The 21,438-nt window shown below is 37.9% G+C and overlaps 1 protein-coding gene across 2 annotated transcripts in view; it reads left to right on the forward strand.

The window, feature by feature from the left end:
- The window catches only part of LOC121733375 (lissencephaly-1 homolog), a 43,890-nt gene extending 26,256 nt beyond the window's left edge, over positions 1-17,634 (forward strand). For both annotated transcript variants that reach the window (XM_042123601.1, XM_042123602.1), the window contains exons 3-10: positions 5,701-5,854; positions 9,252-9,398; positions 10,430-10,586; positions 11,842-12,019; positions 12,745-12,880; positions 13,623-13,778; positions 14,843-15,038; positions 15,356-17,634. In XM_042123601.1, coding sequence (XP_041979535.1) covers positions 5,701-5,854; positions 9,252-9,398; positions 10,430-10,586; positions 11,842-12,019; positions 12,745-12,880; positions 13,623-13,778; positions 14,843-15,038; positions 15,356-15,429 — 1,198 coding nt within the window. In that variant the 3' untranslated portion in view covers positions 15,430-17,634. The remainder of the gene's footprint in view (positions 1-5,700; positions 5,855-9,251; positions 9,399-10,429; positions 10,587-11,841; positions 12,020-12,744; positions 12,881-13,622; positions 13,779-14,842; positions 15,039-15,355) is intronic.
- The last annotated feature ends 3,804 nt before the right edge of the window (positions 17,635-21,438 follow it).

The following is a 21,438-nucleotide window of genomic DNA, read 5'->3' on the forward strand; positions in this document are numbered from 1 at the left end:
TGATGTATCTCTGGTTTTACAATTCATCTTCTTTCATCTTTTTATATATAAAACTTAAGGGTGACTGACTGACTGATTGACATAGTAATCTATCAACGTACAGCCCAAACCACTGGACGGATCGGGCTGAAATTTGGCATGCAGGTAGATGTTATGACGTAGGCATCCGCTAAGATTTAAGAAAGGATTTTGATCAATTCCAACTCCAAGGGGTTAAAATAGGGGATGAAAGTTTGCATATAATAACCCTTCTTAACGCGAGCGTAGCCGCGGGCAAAAGCTCGTCCATAATAATATTAACAACTCGGTCATTAGTCAATATGCCATCATCAAAAAAGGTTTGTCTCTGTAGAGTGTAGACTGATGATATGACATCATTTCAGTCCGTCATACGACGCGGCCTTTGTTATTGTATAACGGCTATAACCAAAGGGGTGGCAATGAGTACCTACCTGTAGACATCTGCTTAAATCGTCACGTTGTTTTAAGATTGTGACTACTGGCTACTCGTATATTAAAATACTTACTTTGACCTAGACTGGTACAAGCGGACCTCAACTCAGAGGTGACTAATGTTATAAAGTCTGGTGTCCATTTTTCATATTTAAGTATGTATAAGACTTTAAACAATAAGTAAAGACAAATGTTTTCCATCGCTTTTTCTGGAAAATATCATGTCACGATTAAAAATCTTTGCGTTATTCCATAAAGCTAATGGAAAAGTTTACCGACTCCCACACGTGCGAGTAGGAGGTTGCGTGCTTCCAGAGGAATTTATACACGAGATAAATATAATGTAAGCTTAGGTTGTATTTCGTGTGGAATTTCTTCGCACGGATAAATTATGTAAAAGAACCCATTCAGTCCGTAAAATAGGAATAAATGGCGTGTCTTATACTTTATACAACAACCGCTTTTCTTGGTATCAGCAGTCAGCACAGATTACTTAACAGTTACTAAGCTCGTAAGCAAGTGGCAACGGCTACAATATGCCCACAAAATTTAGTATAGGTAATAAAGAAAAAAAAATAAAGAAAAAATCATATATTTTTTCTTTTTTCTTTAAACGCAGTCCTAGCAAAACACAATCTCTGTTTTATGAGCAAATTGCAACGACATCAGTACAAAGTAGTTAGCTGTTAGATAGTAACATGTGACCTCTTTTCAGTCGTTTGTGGGTTAGCTCTTTTTGCAGATGACCGACTTTCTGTCCGTGCGCTGATCAAAAACTGCCGGAGGGTATTTACTGGGTAAAAAGCTGCTATGTCCCAAGACTCCCGAGTATTTTATTGTCTGTGAAAATGAAACATGCGTACCCTTGGTTGAGCCAGTTGAGCGTTAAAAGTTAAAACTGAAAAATATAAAATTTACTTGTCATGATAATGATTGAAAATAGGTAGAAAAATAATCTAGAATCTAGATTATAAAATGCGACTAACTTAAAATTTGAATGGTGTAAAACCATCATCGGGACAGTACTCAGTTTTTCCGTAATTCGGGAACAAACGTATAAAAATTTACATTTGAGTAAGGCCTAAGTCAACAGTAGTATTTTTTACTACACTTGATAAGAAGACATTTTCCGGTAGAACACGTGGTAGGTACTGTTAGTCGAAGTTTATCAGTACACACTACAATGTTTTCACTTGTCGATAAGAAGCGGTCGTCCCACGCGGTACAATGGTAATAGTAATTGTCTGAGATCGATTTTCACTTGCTCTTGCTCAACTTGTTTTTAGGCGCCAGACGCCAGAACAATTTGTAAGATAGAGCACCATGAAAAGTGAATTTGGTTTGCAGAATTGGTTTTGTTGTAGGCGTATTTTGATGAAAGATTACAGTGCCTGCATGATTTGGCTTAATAGAAAGATTTTTTTTTAATGTAGAAAAGGCAAAGTGACATAATGTACACTTTACATTTCTATTGTGATTATGCTGATTATTATTATTTATTACATTAGATGCAAAACCATATTATCGTCGATATAAAAGTTATGCCTACCAGACATTTTCCACAAGATTTGGGGCATACTTTATTTTATTCCTTTTTGCTACAAAATTATTTAAATTACTTATTATATTCTTTTGTCTGTAGCAAGGAAGGTCGTTTGAAACTTTTTAACACATGAGATGTTAACATGACGCCTTGTTTAAATTAGTAGGTACAACAATTAAATGTCAACTCCACTTACTAGGTACTTAGCTTTCTACTGTCTCGCCCTTTGTAAGACCCTAAGGACACAACTTACTAAAAGGAGGATGTTGGATTGGATACATTCTGGATATGTCAACTGTAATAAATATAATCTATATTCTACAATATGTAGATACCCATTATCCGCAATAGTTAAAATACAGTAGACTACCTTGTGTTTAAAATTTTTCAAATTAAAAAATCATCAATTTTTTATTTGATGTAAATCCATTCTGGCAAACCCTTCATTCTTCAATGCCGCCGCATACGGTAAAAAATAAAAATCCTTGTTACTTATAACTTGAGCAACGTCGGAATTACATGCTAATGAGTTTCGATTAAATTATGGCCTTTTTATTCATATTAAACTAACACGTAAAGAGGATAAAGTAAAACCGTAAGTTGCTCGTAGTTTTCCGTATTTGACTGATATCCACGAGTACGTCATAGCCCATAGCTCACGCCTCACACATAGGGTTAACGATAGCGCAATTCTGTCCAAGTTTTTTTACTTACCTTTATCTATTCACTAGCGTTTTTGATTGGCTAACGGCAAAAAATATTAACTAATCAACAACTCTGTTGACTAACTCCTATCAAGAAACTTAAGGTGCCTCTTCACGATGGTCCATGCTGGCCCACTACAAGACATCGCCATTGTGATTTGTGTAGACGGGCCGGGGTAATGGTGCATGATGGCGGACGATGATCAGTGGATTGCGAGGCAGTAATAAGCCATGCGCCATTGTGTTTAACACCAAGTGATCGTAGTCTACAGTTCACGAGGGCCTGCAGTGGGCCATTGTGTACTGGGGGCTGTAGAAACTCAGGATTACAGAAGTATTCTGGGCATTTATTTAGCTTTTATCAACTTAGCATTTTTTTTTCATAGCTACTTGTAATTTTAATTATGATAGGTTTATTAAGCGCTTCCACTAAATAATGTGATCGCCACATGCAAATTAAATGATTCTAACGTTTCTATGCGAGGGTTTTCCGTCAGGTGCCAGCCCTGGCCATACGGGCGATAAGTGTCCAAGGGCGTCTAATTTAATCTATTTGGGCCAAGTTCAATGCGTAGATAGTCCAAAATCCCTTACCAATAAACTATAGTGATTCACCAAAAAAAAATCCGTACTAGTCTTATGAATATATACATATAGGGATTTGTCTGTCTTATCTATCAGTTTGTGTGTTACATCTTCACCGGCTGAAGCAATTGTTATGTATTGAGTCAAGGAAATAAACGGAGTTGAGTGCAAATATATTTTTAACTGAAAAAATGTATAGTTCCTGTGATTTGGGAATAATTTGTAGACATTAGAAGTTTGTATTTAAACTTTTAAGTTTTAACCCTACGAGTGTATTGGTTGTAACTGCTGACACAGAATCTATATATTAATACGTGAGCCAAAAACTTTGTATCCCTTTTGACGAAAAATGGGGAAACGTAGGTGAATGAAATTTTGCACAGTTATAGTTTATATGGTGAAGTAGTGCATCGAGCTAATATTATTTTGAAATTATGCTTTTATCATACATTTTTTTCACAAATAAAACATTACACACACTACAACACACACACCAGGAAAATGACAGATTTTTCAGTGACAAGCCTATACATACGAATTATACTCTTTTATTTGTGGTTGAAGTCTGTTGACAACAAGGTGACATATTGAAAATGGAATAGTTTTTTTATTGAATCTGAGATACTATTAGACAATGCTTACACGGCCAGTCTGAGATCAGCTGAGTCCCAGAGACAAGAATTGAAAAATATATGATAGAGTCCTAATGTCGTTGAACTAAGGTCGAATTTCGACCATTGGGCGATCTCTAGTAGATAATATTACATGCTGATTAAATACAAGTAGGTAACACAAAAGTTTGTTTATAATGTTGACGTGATATGGCAAAAAGTATATGTCCGCATATCATGTGCTCATAAGCAGACAGGTTAATATGTTAACGATGCTATCATTGTAATGTTCATCGAACAAGACGAGATATTTTTCATTCGGCTCACTAGTCATGACTCATGTCTAATTTAATAAGCATAATTATTATTAAGGAATTTAAATAAAATCCAGCCGGGAGTGTGATGAGAAAGTATTGTTACGTGCTAGTCTTCATAAGAGTCAGCAGGTCTTTCTCTCCAAATCCTTCGAACCCTAGCACGTAACAACTTGTGTCAGAAGTGGGATTTATGCTGTCCGAGTTCCCCGAGTGGTTCCGCTGATTGACGCTAGATGGCACTGTGTGTCCGTATCCGTAACATATCTTTCAAACAAACCAAACTAGACCAAAATTGGCTCACCGGTTTGGATGCTACGATGCAACAGGCAGTAACACAGACAGACACGTAAAACTCATAACATAAAAAGGGGTTAAAAACAGAACATAATATTAGGACGTTTTAATGAGCAGTTTTCTAGTATAGTTTCTCTCAATTTGCCTTTAAGATGCCACTCCTACTAACCAAAATATGGACTACATTTCCGTATCGTTATGTAAGCTGGGTAACATGTTAGTTGCTTCAAAACTTATCAATCATCACGAATGATATTGATTTTAATAACATGTTTGATGATTTCTCGGCTTGGCCGCGAGCGATCGAACATGTTGCTTATTGATAGAATAACTATAGTTTGAAAGATACTAAAGACTATTATATTAGCAAGAAATAAGCTTGACTAAAGTTCTCGTTTCTTGTTTTCTTGGAAAAAGCATGAATCTGAACTTTCAAACGCGGGATTTTTCATATGACTCGTAAATCGATTTTTATGATAACTAACCTAACCTAACCTAACTTCACTTCACCCTATGCGTTATTTAAGGAATTTGGATGAAACATAAGTGTGATAAACCAATGTTTAACAGCCTCCTATAGGTCACCAATGTCCGGTTTCTAAAGTTTTTGACAGGAGTTTTTAAGTATTCAACAGAGTTGTTGATTAGTTTACCTTTTGACGTCAGCCAATCAAAAGCATAGAGCTTTTGATTGGAATGAAATAGCTGTAAAAGATCATAAAATAGTTCAAGTACATGTAGCGGAGTCCAAAGTCCAGACACCGGAGATGGCACTAGATTTAAACTTGTTTACAGTATGTTTACACGCTGGACATCTTTACATTGATACCGTGCTGATTTAGCACTTGAATCTAGTGATTCTGGCGCTGTATTGTAAAATGATGTAGGTCCATACTAATATTATAAAATATGTGAAAGTCTGTTAACTCTTCACGCCCAAATAGCTGTACCTACCGATTTTGCTTAAATGTATGGAGATACTTTGAGTTGTAGGAAAGGGCATAACATGATACTTTTATCCTGAAAATGTACGGTTAGCGAGCAATAAACGTATTTTGGCGCAACGGAGTTGCGGGCGTCATCTAGTTAAAAAAGTAATTAATTAGCACCATTATTGAAAAATCCTAAAATCTCCATTGCTGGTTTAATCCGTACTATGAAACATACTAATTTTATATTTTTTTAAACTTCAGAAATAAAGCGATCGCCGACTACTTGGGCAGCAATGGGTACAACGACGCGCTGGAGGCGTTCAAAAAGGAAGCGGAAATGACCGGCGAAATGGACCGCAAGTTTGGCGGCCTCCTCGAAAAGAAGTGGACGTCCGTCATCAGGCTGCAAAAGAAGGTGAATTATTGTAACGGTTGTTCTAGAGCAGGTTTTACCAAACATTTTCTATGGGAGCTCACAGAGGAGAAGAGTTTCGCCCAATAACGTAATGTTCCCAAATCCCAGTCCTGTTACGGGAACATTGGCCATTTGTGGGCCAACTATACGGGACTCCCGTAGTTGGCCCGCAAATGGCCAATGTTAAAGGCTGTTAAAACGATTACTGCAAACAGTTTGCTTTATTTAATCTTTTAAGTATTTGGTATCAGATAGAACACCACGGTAACCTTTAATAATTATTATTATCCTGCGATAAAAATCCCCTTAGGAGTTGGTGCACATCTGTTATTCTTATGACTTATCTCTGTGCCCAGACAAATTCAGACCAATATAATATTTCGGAGCATGATTTATGCAAACAAGTGAATACTATGTCTTCATAATATTATGTCTCTATATTATAGCTTGACCGCTGTAAAGTCGACCTTCGTAGCATACTCGTAGCATACATTTAGTATGCTACGAGGGTCGACTTTACAGCGGTCAAGCTATAGCATAGCTGCTATAGAGGTATCGATAAGGAATATATATTCATTAATACAATACAGTGTAACAAAAAACTATTTTAACTGGAATTGAGCGTTTAGAATGTAGCGACATCCAATACCTCCCCGGCTCGGGCGATCGATACTGCGACATTTGTAGGTCAGACTTGAGCCGAGATTTTTTGCCAGCTATTACCAGCTAGCTCCTCTAGACTGATCTGTGAAAAATTCATACCAAAGATTAATATCAGGAGGAATCCCATTAATTTGGCAGTTGGCACTAACTAGACATTAATTCAGTAATTATAAACAAATACAGTAAGCATCATTATCAAAGCAATTAGCTTCTTCCTATGCTGTAGTTTGATTGATGGTTATGCCTATAATATTGAGGTACTTAATAGGCATTTATGTAATTAAAACAATTCATTATTTATTTTAATGATTCCGAGTTGCCTGAGGGCCTGTCCGCACTGCGAATTTTAACCGCGTGGATTTTTTTTTTCGCAATTTCATATAGACATAATATGACTTAATATACAGGGTGTAACAAAACTTAGTGAGTACTTTAGAGTTTAGGGTGTGTATGGGTCCCCTATAAAGAGTTCGCTGTAAAAGTAGAGGCGCTAAAAGAGTAACTTTTTTCATCTTTGTAGGTTAAAATGCATGCACAAAAAAATTGCTCTCTATGTATAAGGAACACATACACACCCTATAGTTTTATCATTTAGTTTTGTTACACTTTGTATACATTCTAGTAAGACATTGAAACATATAAGAGTATCCACACCGCAGATGAAAAAATTCAGAATAAAATCCGTGCGATTAAAATTCGCAGTGCGGACGGGCCCTAAGCAGCAATAGTTAAAGTCTACAAAGTATTGGCTATTTATTGGAACAAAGTTTTGATCTGTGGTATTGGTAACATTATCGTCAATTAATGAATGTTGAAAGGTTCTTTGTTGCCAAATTGTTTGTACTTGGTCTTATTGTAGTCTGTTTTTATGCAGAGTGCAGACGCAGAATATGCTTTACTTGGAATTAACAATGAAAGTAAATAGTCAATTTTGTCCAATTCGTATGCGCTAGGTAAACTTTAGGTAATCGTTTTTGTTTAGTAAAAATTTCGACACAGCAATCATGCACGATGCCAAATGATGTAAACTCTATAAAATTAAACTGTATAACTTAGGAATGTGAATTCCTCGTCTAAACGGTCTGATGCAATAGCCTCCGTAAAATACTGTGTAGTTACGTTAAACAATGCTAATGGACCTATGCTGGAACTTTCGGGAAAGTTTCATTTCTTATTTGATCCAGTTAGTTTTCTATCAAAAACCAAAATGGTATTCTCATGAACGTCAATCGGAGTTATGATCAATAGGGAATATAACGCAACACTGTCTATGCTGGTGCATCTGTTTCTGGCGTGAAAACATTCACCTAATATTATATCCTATTAGAGCACCTTCGGAGTTGATTTGAAATTCCATTAGATAGGACTGGATGGAATAAGGAACGAAACTGCGTTAAGTTGCATAAGAAAAGTAGAATCGGGGTACAGGACCAAATTCATAGGTGGCTTGGTCTCAGGTAATTAGTAGGTACTGTGTTTTGGTTAACCGTTAAAGTACGCATAGTACTAATTTCATTAGACTGTTAATAACAAAATATTTTCTCTAACATAATAATTATTATGATGTTAAAGAGAAAACTTAATCTTGTTAACAGCCATAAAGAGAGAGCTCTTAATTTAAATTTTAATAAACATCAGTTATATATTATAAATTTTCATAGAGTAAAAACTTTTCGTTCCGAGTGTAGGTCTAGTGCAGTGTTTCCCAACCTGCGGTCCGCGTACTCCTGGGGGTCCGTGAGTAAATTATGTATGGCCTATGGGGGTCTGTGGTGTCATCTCTGGACCATACATAAATGCGAATGTCTCGTAATCGCTACGCTTCGCTTACTTAGCAAGGCCAACTCGATTTTTTTTGTTTATTTTATTAAGGGGGTTTGTGAAAACTGTGGTTGATTTTGGTTGACAAACACTGGCCTAAAGCACTGTCTCCCCACTATATCATACTCTACTCAGTAGGTGTATTCAGGACCTAAGCCCACTACACAAAGCTGGAGAGCTTTTATTTAGTTTTAATAACTTTATCATTGAAGTTTTATATATTATTTACTAACAGAAGCTATACAATAGCTTACCGAATCAGCAAGTAGATGTTTAAATATGGTAGTGACACCAAAAGACCGCCAGATGTTCAAGGATTAACTTATGGGGCTTCCTACACATTATGTCCGAAATGTTCTACCGCGTTAAAACGTTCATAATATTGTGTAACACTATTATGTTGTACTCGTATTAAATATTCTCTAATAAATATCTGGCGTTTTGCCTAGTGAATTCTCTGATAGACATGTATCAATTGAGGCTTGCTTATGATATCTTATTAAATGCCTTATTTATATGTTTGGATATAATGTAATTTCATCTGCTCGTTTAGTTGGCAGTTGGCACTCGACACGATTTTATCTTATTGAGAAAATATATAATCATCACTCATCAGTATCTAAATGTTATAAAAATCGTAATACATAATATTATGTTAATATTTTGTGTTAATAATACATCATGACCTCCCAAATAGTTTGTTACTGCGCCGCATTTAAAATTGCTTTTTCTTTTCGGGACCAAGGGTATATTATCAATTTTAATCATTTAAATCGATTTAGCAGTTTTAGTGCGAAGACTGTTCAGCTCTTGACGCTGACAGACAAAATTACGTAATTTCGTAATTATATAGAATCTATTTTTGCAATATTATATAATATTAAACTGTAATTGTGTATATTCCAATTTCCAGGTGATGGAACTGGAGTCGAAGCTGTCGGAGGCACAGAAGGAGTTCATCGAAGGCGCTCCGACGCGCGCCAAGAGAACGCCCACCGAGTGGATTCCGCGGCCTCCGGAGAAGTTCTTGCTGACCGGACACCGAGCTACTATTACCAAGGTTAGTGAAACAGTGCGATATGATAATTGCTATCACGTTCTGTGCATATTCTAACTAAATGACGCCACGCCCGCAACTCCGATGCGCCAAAATTAGTTTATCGCACGGGCACCGTACATTTTTCCGGGATAAAATGTTTTTTCATAACAAATTTCAGCGAAATCGGTTCGGCGGTTTGGGTGTGAAGAGCTAACGGACAAACAGACACACTTTCGCATGTATAATATTAGTCGATTATGAATTATTATCATAAGCCAAATGTACGTTTTGTTTTAGTACTAAATAAGCTTATCCCTTAAATTTTCCCCATAATAATACTTACTGTGTACTTTAAATTTAAATCCATGTAAGCCCTCCTTGAGCCCTATTGATTCCGACGTTCAGCCTTGAGTTCCAAATATTTTATTAAGTTAGGTAATAGCCTAACCTCGGAACCTAATCTATAAGCCTAACTTAACATGGTTAGTCTGGTGTGGTAACCGAGACCTAATTTGGCAAATTTTGCCGCTTTCATGTCATCTTTAATCTTAGATATTAAATATTAGTACAAGCGCTGGATAGATTTAATATATCTATGTCTATGGACGCTTCAGACCACGTCAGTCTGGCCCCGTGCTAAGTACCTTGTGTTACAGACAACGGAAATATATTTAATACTTTTATACTATATATTTAAGATTTTTATTATATCATACACATATTTGATACACATCCAGACCTGGGAACATTGATAACTTTTTGTTCCGTCGGCGGGATTCGAACCCGCGACCCCCGGCTTGAACTACCAACGCGCTCACCACTGAGCCACAGAGGTCGTCGGTTTTGGAGGAGGTCGGTTTTGAGTATGCAAAATAAAAAATATATAAAAAAAGGACCAGCACCCGGCACCCCGTCTATATCCAAATCGATTTATCTATCTTGGCCAAGGTCTCAAGGCATCACATAATTTAGAAAGCCCTGGTCTATCCTGTGCTTAATAATTAAGTCTTTTAAAAAAAAGATTTACTAATGTCCTATGTTGTGTGTTCCAGGTAATATTTCACCCAGTTTTCAGTTTGTTGGTATCCTCGAGCGAGGATGCTACAATCAAAGTGTGGGACTTTGAGGGTGGCGAGTACGAACGAACCCTGAAGGGACACACTGACTCCGTTCAGGACATAGCTTTCGATCACCACGGAAAGTTACTTGGTGAGTTTACATTTTTAATGTCAAATATTGTATTATTTTAAAAATTCACAATTAAAATCACTTGCGCCCACTGAGGTAGTAAGTACTACGTACTAGAGCAGCTATTGCGAACAAAAAACATGTCGCACTTGAGGCATGAGCGGGGAGGGAGGCGGGGTGGTGATTGCTATAGATCAGTACCGCAGAAGTGACACAGTTTAGTGCCTACACTCGAATGAATGCAGAATCCATTTCAGTAAGTGGATAAAATAAAAATAAAAAATCACTTTTTTATAAAATTTATAATTAATATGGATCTATAGTCCACTATAGCTAATTACCTTATTTAAATTACTTATATATTTTCAAATATGTACCATAATAAAATTATTATAATGTACGCATGTATAATGTACGTAATATTTTAAATACATATTACCAAAATACAAACTCGTCTACGTGAGTAAGTACTTCATTCATCGTCGTCTTATCATAGATTTGTATTCTGCCTACATTACACTCTGCATCTACTACTCTATGCCAATGCAAAATGGCGCGCGTCTTCGCCTAGTAATTGAATGTTCGTATTTTAATTGAAAATAATTAAATAAGAATGCTAATACCGATGAAATGTTATTCCGTTGCATTTGGAAGTGTTACTGGAATCATTTTTGCAGTATCTTAACCCACAACTAGGCATTTTTGCAACTTTTTTTGGTTTCGTTTTTGATTGTGGTACGTAAGGCGTGCAGAAGAGCTCGCGGGCGACTAAGTGCACTGCTGCTATATAGATTACGTTGAATGTGGCCAAGCATTGCGTTGCGTTGTCGAGTCTAGTACGTAGTACATACTATGTCAGTGCTTGCGCCAGTCTGTCGAGGATTTAAAGACTTTGTTAAGTCTTTCTTCTTCGCAATTTATTAAAGAGAACTTATGATACTTCTTCTGATCTTCACATTTTAAAGGGCATGGAAACTTTATTTTCCTCCATTTCTTCGCTCCTATTAGTCTTAACGTGATAAAATTAGCCTTCCTCGATAAATGGGCTATCTAACACTGAAAGAATCATCAAAATCCGTTGCGTAGTTTTAAATATTAAAGGGAACAAAGGGACATGAGTGAAAAAAGCGACTATGTTTTATAATATGTATAGAATTTTATACATATTATGATTTAAAAAGAACATTTCGTTCCTGTCGACTGTGAAATAATTTTAGAGACTACTCCAAAACGTCTTCTTTACAAATATATTAACTCCCACATTCAACTCTTCCAGTATCTTGCAGCGCGGACATGTCTATCAAGCTGTGGGACTTCTCGCAGACGTACGAGTGCATCAAGACGATGCAGGGCCACGACCACAACGTATCGTCCGTGGCGTTCTCGCCCAGCGGGGATATTGTGTACTCCGCCAGCCGCGATAAGACTATCAAGGCGTGGGAGGTGGCTACCGGGTGAGTTATAATGGTTGGAGGAGGGAGGATCCTTTCTAAGGATCACTTATGAGCCTCAGGACTGAGCCTAGTACTCTAGATTCTACTATTTTATTTCAATAATACAACGAATCATTACGGAATCCTTATCCCCCTATAATATAGAAAGTGCCCTTGTGTACTGTTAACTAAGGTTCTGCTGAAACATAATATCTAGATATGGCAAAGCTGATCTACTTACGGCCGTTCCCAATATTTGATCTATCTCTGGTTTTGCTCTACTAGAGATAGGAATAGCTCACATTAGACATTAGAGACATATATTTTATGTCAATTGTGAGCTATTCCTATCTCTAGTAGGGCAAAACCAGACATAGATCAAATATTGGGAACGGCCGTTATAGATTAAAGCACAGGTTTTAACAAACTATTAGAGCTAAAAATGTCAAATTTCGCACAAGTGTTCCTGTTATTATGTACTCACCTCGTAATAAGTGATAAAAGTTTATAAAGCGTACTGCGTAAACGCGATAGTTCCGCGTGTCCAGTCAAGTTTAAGCCAATATGACTGGCAGGCAGTGTCCGTGTGTAATTCAAGAACCGTTTGGTACTACTTTATGCCCCCTCAACTATTTTACATAAACCTGTCAAAATTGGCTCATTAGAAGTGCTCTAAATTTTAGCAAAACTCGAACAGTTGTTGAGATATTGAATAAGAAGTAATGATTATTATTGTGTGTATTCAGGTACTGCGTGAAGACGTACAAGGGTCACCGCGAGTGGGTGCGCATGGTGCGAGTGTCGGCGGACGGCGCGCTGCTCGCCTCCTGCTCCAACGACCAGACCGTGCGCATATGGAACGCCGACACCAACGAGTGCAAGGTATGACACTGAGGCGGGCCATAGACGGACCGCATCTTGCAGTCGAAACCGACTGCTAGATGGGGTCGCCGCACGCCGATCTGCAGTTTTCATACTCCGGGCTGGTTTTAGCACTACCAGCGCCCTGGGCGAGATTTTTTCGGCGCCCAGGGTGCTGGTGGTGCTGAAAAAATTGGCGCCCTTTTTGTTTGCCTTCAGCGCCCCTTATTATGCCTTAACGCCGCTACTATTCATACTAAATTCATATCCGCCATACACGGACCGCTCGAGCAGTTCTTGAGTGGTCGGTGCAAATTTCAACGCGACCGCTCTAGAGCATATTCGGTCCCGGCTGCAACTTGCGGTCCGTCTATGGCCGGGCTAAGGGGTCTGTAGACAGAAGACGTACAATGCCTCGGAACTATAGGTGGCAATACTTAACAGTCTACTACCCTATAGACACCACCTGAAGTGGTGCAAATTGGACACCGTGCAGGAACTATAAGTGGCAGAAATTAGACTCTACTATCGACATGAAATAGTGTCAGATTTTGTTTATTTGTATCACTCACTGTCAAACGTCTCTGTTTCTGCATTGCTGTCATATGATAAAATATAATCACATCATTATTGTCACATTTGGTATGACCTCCCCACCAGCTTAAACTTTTATGTAATATGTGGATGGACCCCAATCAACAATGCTAAACTTTCTAAAGGCTTTCACGGTACTCCATGTCCCAACCTATCATCATCATTCCAGATGGAGCTGCGCGAGCACGAGCACGTGGTTGAGTGCGTCTCGTGGGCGCCGGACGCCGCCGCCGCCGCCATCAACGAGGCCGCCGGCGGGGACAACCGCCGCGCCGCACACGTCGGACCGTTCTTAGCCAGCGGCTCCAGGGACAAGTCTGTTAAGGTAGGACCTAATACAGTAGACCCTCATTAATCCGGCCCCTGGCTAGGCCGGCGCCCCTTGTAATCCGACACGCATGGTTAATTTAGGTACTATCAGAGAAGTTGATTCATAGGCTCTAAATTTTAAATGAACGTGGCGAAAAAAGCAACTAACGCTGCCATCATACAAAAATGCCATTTTTGACATCCTTTACCAGCAGCTCCCGCCCACGTTCATAATCGACCAAACGAAATAGATCCGGCAACTGCCTATGAATAAATTTTTTCGATTTTTAATATGGGGGCAAACAAGCAAATGGGTCACCTGATGGAAAGCAACTACCGTCGCCCATGGACACTCGCAACATTAGAAGAGCTGAATGTGCGTTGCCGGCCTTTTAAGAGGTAATACGCTCTCTTATTGAAGGTTTGCAGCTCGTATTGATCCGGAACACTACTGGTGACAGTTCATTCCAGAGTTTTACAGTGCGCAGCAGAAAGTTACGCGGAAAACGCACGATGGAAGACTGCCACTCATCAAGGTTGTTGGTTGGTTGGTTTTACTAGCGCCACAATCCTGCATCGCCTTATCGAATTTACTGAGATCAACGTCTGAAATGGCTATGATGGGTTGTGCACCACGTCACGAACTTCCGTCTCACCGAGTTTTACCCATGATCACCAGCCGCTGCAAGGCTTAATAGACCTTCTGTTTGGCTTCGCTGTCATATTTCAACCTTCTGTTTGCCTAAAAAGAATACAGAAGCTATAACAGACACTGATGTTCTCACGATTTCTCCGAGGATTTGTGAATTATGTTGTGGAGATATTACTTTCCACCGTCATAAATATAGCACGGAACTTGGTGAATGGTGGCTCTCGACAGCGCTAACTACCAGTGACGGAATAAGACTACTCGATTCCCTAAGCAATCCATGCCTGTGGGCCCCCACTTTCCGTATGTCAACTATAATCGGTCTTTGAACCTTTACTCTTCTGGTGCCCTCTTAGACGTGATGCCCTAACCAATTTCTTAACTTGATTAAGGGTTAATCCGTCACTGCTAACTTTCACACATTATTTCAGATCTGGGACGTCGGCACCGGTCAGTGCCTCGCCACGCTCGTGGGCCACGACAACTGGGTGCGCGGCGCGGCGTGGCACCCCGGCGGCCGGTACCTGCTCACCGCCAGCGATGACAAGACGCTCCGCGTGTGGGACGTGGCCCACGCGCGGTGCCTCAAGACACTATATGCTCACCAGCACTTCGCCACCAGCCTCGGTGAGTTGGTTTTTTTTTTTTTTGGACAACTTGAAGCAATGGTTACACAGTTTTGTTGACAAGTCCTAATAAGTTTGTAAAAGGAAATTGTATTTTATTGTAAATTTTCACATATTAATGGATAAGCTACTGACTGTAATTGGTGTCTATTATTATGTTTAAAGCCTGTAATTTCCGGGAAAGGACATAAGATAGTTTTCGTCCCGGAAAAGTACACGGTTCCTACGCCATAAGCGTATTTTAACGCAACGATATTGCAGGCAATAATACGCAGTATTGCGAGTTTGAATAATATAACATTTTCTGTAAATTTTCAGATTTTCACAAGAACTTGCCATACGTCATATCTGGCAGCGTCGATCAGACCGTCAAAGTTTGGGAGTGTCGCTAAGAGCATTGCCATTTTAGTTAACTTAAACTCACCGATGATATCTTTATCATTTTCACATTAAAGGAACTGCAACAGATGAGAAAATTGTATGCGGTGTTTTTTGTTGTAACAAACAGAAGGTTAAACTTTATGTAAGCAAGTCTGGGCATTCTAATTTTGATGAAGGTTTTTTTAATCACAAAATAGTAGCACAATTCTTTGCAAATGTTTTGATAGTGTTTTTTTTTATCTATATTCTACTTGAGATCATAGTGAATAGTGCCATTGTATCAATTCAGATTAATATCAATAATTACTACTTATATGCTGCTTATTGTAATCAGTATAAACATATAACTGACTAATTATAATGGCACATCTTAAACGTTTCTAATCATACAGCTCAACTTTGCTTACATAATAGTCGGTGACACCTATAGTTTTGATAATTTGTTGATATTGATTCGTCCCACTCATTGTCGTGAGTTGTTACGATGTTGCTATGTTCCGTTCACCAATTGGACTCTTCATCGCTTATAGAAACACATTCCATGAAAACGCGAGTGCTCATAGTTTAGTTGTGATTAGTCAAAATATATACTCAAAGATTACGAAACTTAGTTAATATCAGTCTTTCGAAAGACGGTTAAAAAATGGCATAGCAATCATCAGGTACGTTCACACAATGAGACGAGGAGTAAAAGCTGTGTTATAATTTAACATTTCATTATTCTGTTTTATTTTATAGTTATTTTTATTAGTAGGAGCGTTTAGATGTAACTTTATTTGGTATGAATAGTTAATATAATTTTCTTACGTCCACTCTAGAGGAACTCGTACCTTGTTTATTGATAATTTAGTTTTATTAAATTTTATATAAATGGGTATTCATGACAAGCTGGAATTAGTTTTTGGAAGTTATTTATCATCTGTGTTCTGTGCATAATGATGCCTGTGGGTCTCCCGGGAGCTTCATTATGTGTGTTAGCTCGCGCCAACATCATCAATGATCGCCGTCTCGCTAATTCTGTTCGTACCGACGAGTGGGCCTCGTGTAGATTCAAAGAGACTTATTTTAAGTTTTGTTTGATTCAAAACTTTAACTATAAGTTAGAGTGTTATATTTTAAAAGGATTTTTTACTATTTATTTATATCTGCAATGTTTAATGGATGTCTCAAACGCCTGTTAGCTAGTACTCTGAATTGCTAGTGAGCCGGTTCGCCGGATCGGTTAAGTTACGCTGTCATACCAGAGTTTTACGTAAACTGAAGTGTGTGATATAATTATTAATATTATTAACGCTATTCGTGGTAGCTACGCAAAGAATTACCGATGCTGTTTCTTTTTAGATATTTATTATAAATCGAGGAGTTTGGTTGCCCGGTATTCTCTAGGATTAATTGTAGGTGTAGTCGAGTATTGTCATACTATTAGAAGCTTGCAGTGCTAGCGTATGAATATGTTAGCTCAGATTATGGAGTAAACCTGGCAGAAATGAAAAATCATAAGTGAAACTATGCCATCCTAGTATAACTACTGTGCATTCTTACTGGTTTAATCTGTATTCTGAGTGTGTAAAGTATGTTTATGAAGCCTTTCTACCGCACTGTGTTGCTAAATTATGAGTGAACTAAATCATCTATTGCGGTAGATGTAGGCGATATGCTTAATCAGTGTAGTATCCAAACGATATGAGGAGATTATATTATGATTCATAACATAGGTAGGAAAGTCCTTTTGTTCGATCCTCCTTGGTTAGTCATAGAGTAATTCTCATTATAATTTGTACAATGATTTCATATTTAACTCACCTCGTTTGTATGGTTCCTTTTTGTCTATTTTTTTTCGTGTCTATCGTTTGTACATGTTAGTAACTTTGTGAAACATTTGGAAGTACTACCTATTATAATCTCCTTGTGAATATTTTATATGCAGTAGTTTATGATTTGATGCTTGCGGATTATTGTATGTCTAACATAATATAAAAATTATTCAATTATAAAGTAAATAGTATCGCACTCATGTTAAAGCTTACATTTAACAGAATCCTCAGGCTACATAAACTCATATTAAAGTATACCGAAACTTTTCAATAGGAGGATTTTGTGTATTTAACCACTCAAACATTGTATTTTGTCTAAATTTATATAGAACTACATACCGGAACTTAAATAGAATTTGGTCTAATATTTTCTGTAAATAAATCAAATATGTAATAATTTAATGGTGTGTGATTTATTATTCTTTAACCCCTGAAAACCTTATTTCTGTGTAAAGGCCCCAACCCACCGCGGCGCACGGAGAGGCTACGCACGTGCGTCAAGCTTCGCTTTGTAAAAAAATATATGTGACTGTCCACTGCAACCCACGCACACGCTACGCACGAATTGTGTCAATCAAAGAAATAAACCCTTAACCCATGCACCTCCACGCGTGCGCGTGGCCGTGCACAGCGTGCGCCGCGCTAGGTTGGCGGCTTAACATGAGATTATTGTGATTCGGTCGCTTTCGCTGTCTCAAAGGAATATTCCTTTGAGACAAGCGAACACTCGAAGCGTAATCAGTAATCACCATTCACCACTGACCTCCATACAAGTACGCTGGACTTATGATACCGTATCCTTTGAAATGACATCTATTTTTTTGTGCCTATTTGAAGCGGAATCAGCGCCCCCAATGCGGGGGCGCTGATTCTACTCCATCCAATATCCAAGTACTCTATCTATCTATCAGCGCCATATTGGCGCTGATAGATAGATAGAGTACTTGGAACTAATACTAGTTTCTACAACCAATAACGATTAAGCAGCCATTTGCAAGTTACGTCAGATTTAGTTCTCTTCCCCCGCATTGGGTCGCTGATTCCGCTTCAAATAGGCACTAAAAGCAGGTGGGTATCATAAGTCCAGCGTACTTATATAATGGATGTCAGTGCTAATCACAAATAACGCGGTTCAACTCAGTTGCGCCGAAGTTGAAACATAGTTTTTTTTTTATGAAATAAGGGGGCAAACGAGCAAACGGGTCACCTGGTGGAAAGCAACTTCCGTCGCCCATGGACACTTGCAGCATCAGAAGAGCTGCAGGTGCGTTGCCGGCCTTTGAAGAGGGAATAGGGGAGGGTAGGGATGGGAAGGGAAGGGAATAGGGGAGGGTAGGAAAGGGAATAGGGTAGGGGATTGGGCCTCCGGTAAACTCACTCACTCGGCGAAACACAGCGCAAGCGCTGTTTCACGCCGGTTTTGCAAAGAGAATAGTGATAATATTCTCTTTGCTAAATTGCGACTATGATAACAGATGGAACCCACGACCGAATTCTCGAAAATATTATCGACGTATTTACAGTTGAGTTACAATAAAAGGGTTCCGTAGCCAAATGGCAAAAAACGGAACCCTTATAGATTCGTCATGTCTGTCTGTCTGTCTGTCCGTCCGTATGTTACAGCCACTTTTCTCCGAAACTATAAGAGCTATACTATTGAAACTTGGTAAGTAGATGTAGTTTGTGAACCGCATTAAGATTTTGATATAAAAATGGAAAAACCATAAAAAATTTTAGGGGTCCCTATAGGTACAACTGAAACAAAAAAAAATTCATCTAACCTATGCGTGTTCTGACTCTATGGATAGGTCTTTAAAAATCATATTGAGGTTCCTAATATTATTTTTTCTAACCTGAATACTTTGCGAGAGAGACTCTTCCAAAGTGGTTAAATGTGTGTCACCCTACACTAACTTCTAAAGTATCATGATAAGTCTAAAAAAATATATGATCTACATTGATGAGATTTAGCAAATAGTTTTTTCTATACGTCATAAATCGTAAACCTTAAACCAAAAAAATAATAAATTCATCTAACCTATGCGTGTGGGGCAATGGGGTATCTATGGATAGGTCTTAAAAAATTACATTGAAGTTTCTAATATATTTTTTTTCTAATCTGAATAGTTTACGAGAAAGATTCATTTACACTTGCAAAGTGGTAAAATGTGTGGTAAAATGTGTGTCGCCCCCCTCTAACTTCTAAATTGGGGGCATGATAAATCTAAAAAAAATACATGATGTACATTACTATAAAAACTACCAACGAAAATTGGTTTGAACGAGATCTAGCAAGTAGTTTTTTTTACGTTATAAATCGTAAACATTAAATAAACTTTCATTAAATTAACTGAAATATAAAAATAAATCAAAAACTTTTTAATTTCATAAAAATAAACCTTATTGCTGCTGCAGAACCCTCCATGGGCGGGCGGGTCCTAGTTCAACTCGCACTTGGCCGGTTTTTTTTCATGAATGTGACTTAATATTGTGTTCAATATTGTGTTTCGTCGTTGATTCTCATAATGTATTTTTAAGAGACACTAACGGCCGTTCCCAATATTTGATCTATCTCTGGTTTTGCCCTACTAGAGATAGGAATAGCTCACATTAGACATTAGAGACATATATTTTATGTCAATTGTGAGCTATTCCTATCTCTAGTAGGGCAAAACCAGAGATAGATCAAATATTGGGAACGGCCGTAAATAAACGACATAAGTTGATTTTTATAGTTTTAATCAGTACAGACTACAGTCAATCCCTCAATGAATAATTTACATTTTGGCTTAAGTATTATGTCTTATGTACAAAAATATTTTCAAAGAAATTAAAAAGTGATAATCTCTAAAATCAATAATTTTTAGTTGCGTCTATATTCTCGCAAGCCAGCGGTGTGATTAGAAAGGGACACACTACCAAGGCACAATAGACATAATTCATAAAGGAACCCTCTCGTTCGAATCGGTTTTTGCGCCAATGTACCGTGTACGCATTCCTATCTGTATCCATAGAAAATCTATCTACTTTTTACATTAGTAAAAAACCATGGAAAGATGAAAATCATCCAAAACGAAATCAGATCTTTGTCAGATCCATAGAAACTAAAAGCGCTTATTCCACTTATCTTAGTTAAGAAGTCCTAGCTAGGATCCTAAAAAATTAAGTCAAGTGGAATAACATTTAGAAAGCTAGGATCCTAGCTAGGATAAGGATCCTAGCTAGGATCCTAGCTAGGACTTCCTAGCTAGGATAAGTGGAATAAGCGCTTTACATAATATTTGGTATGAAAACATTTTCCTCAGAAACCGTTTATGCTGCCTTTTATAAACAAACCTGTTATCTAAAAAAATAAAGATGTAGAAGAAGTAATACACTCACGTGTGACTGCTGACTGTGGCATTTGACCAACATTTGACATATGATTTTGACATTATTTTGAAAGAAATTTACGACGAAGCTCGCAAGCACTCGCAAAGATTGCAGTGCTGCCAACTATGGGGATTTCCCACTAAATTTAGTGGGAAAAAATACATTTAGTGGGTTTTTAGGGGGTAAAATATTTTGGGGATATTTTTGGGGATAAATTTTTTGAAGAATGGAACTTTTTTTTTAAATAACAACCTTAAAGTAGCTTTCGGATCTTTGCCGCGAACGACCGCGACGGACGAAAATTCAAACTAAATGCCATTTTATGATATAGGTTTCATTTTACTCCGCCACTAGCTTATACGCCGCCCGCGCCGCCGGCGGCAGTATGGGTCGCTACGTAAATGTCAGTAGAAAATGATACCTATATTCTATATAACATTTAATTTGAATTTTTACCGGTTGCGGTCGCTTGCGGCAAAGATCCGAAAGCCACCTTTAAAATGAAACTGCCGCACAAAGCACATATCTCTATAGTCTTTTGAGTCGTACCAGCTGACACTGCTGAGTGCTGACAGTAGGCTGACAGATAGATATTATATTAATTATTGTCGTTGTAAATAATGAAAAAAAATGTTGAAATATTTAAAAACTGCTGGGCTGTTTGTTGGTTTGGCCTGTTGAAGGTGTAGTATTTCAGCGTTTTGACCGCTTAGTAGAACACACCCCAAGTAATTTTAAATATTTTGATTTTTTGGGGAGTTTTGGTTGAAATTTAGTGGGTTTTAAAGTTAATTTAGGGGGAAAACGTTTTGAATAGTTGGCAACACTAAAAGA

This window comes from Aricia agestis, chromosome 13 (genome assembly GCF_905147365.1).
Source record: "Aricia agestis chromosome 13, ilAriAges1.1, whole genome shotgun sequence".
NCBI lineage: Eukaryota > Metazoa > Arthropoda > Insecta > Lepidoptera > Lycaenidae > Aricia > Aricia agestis.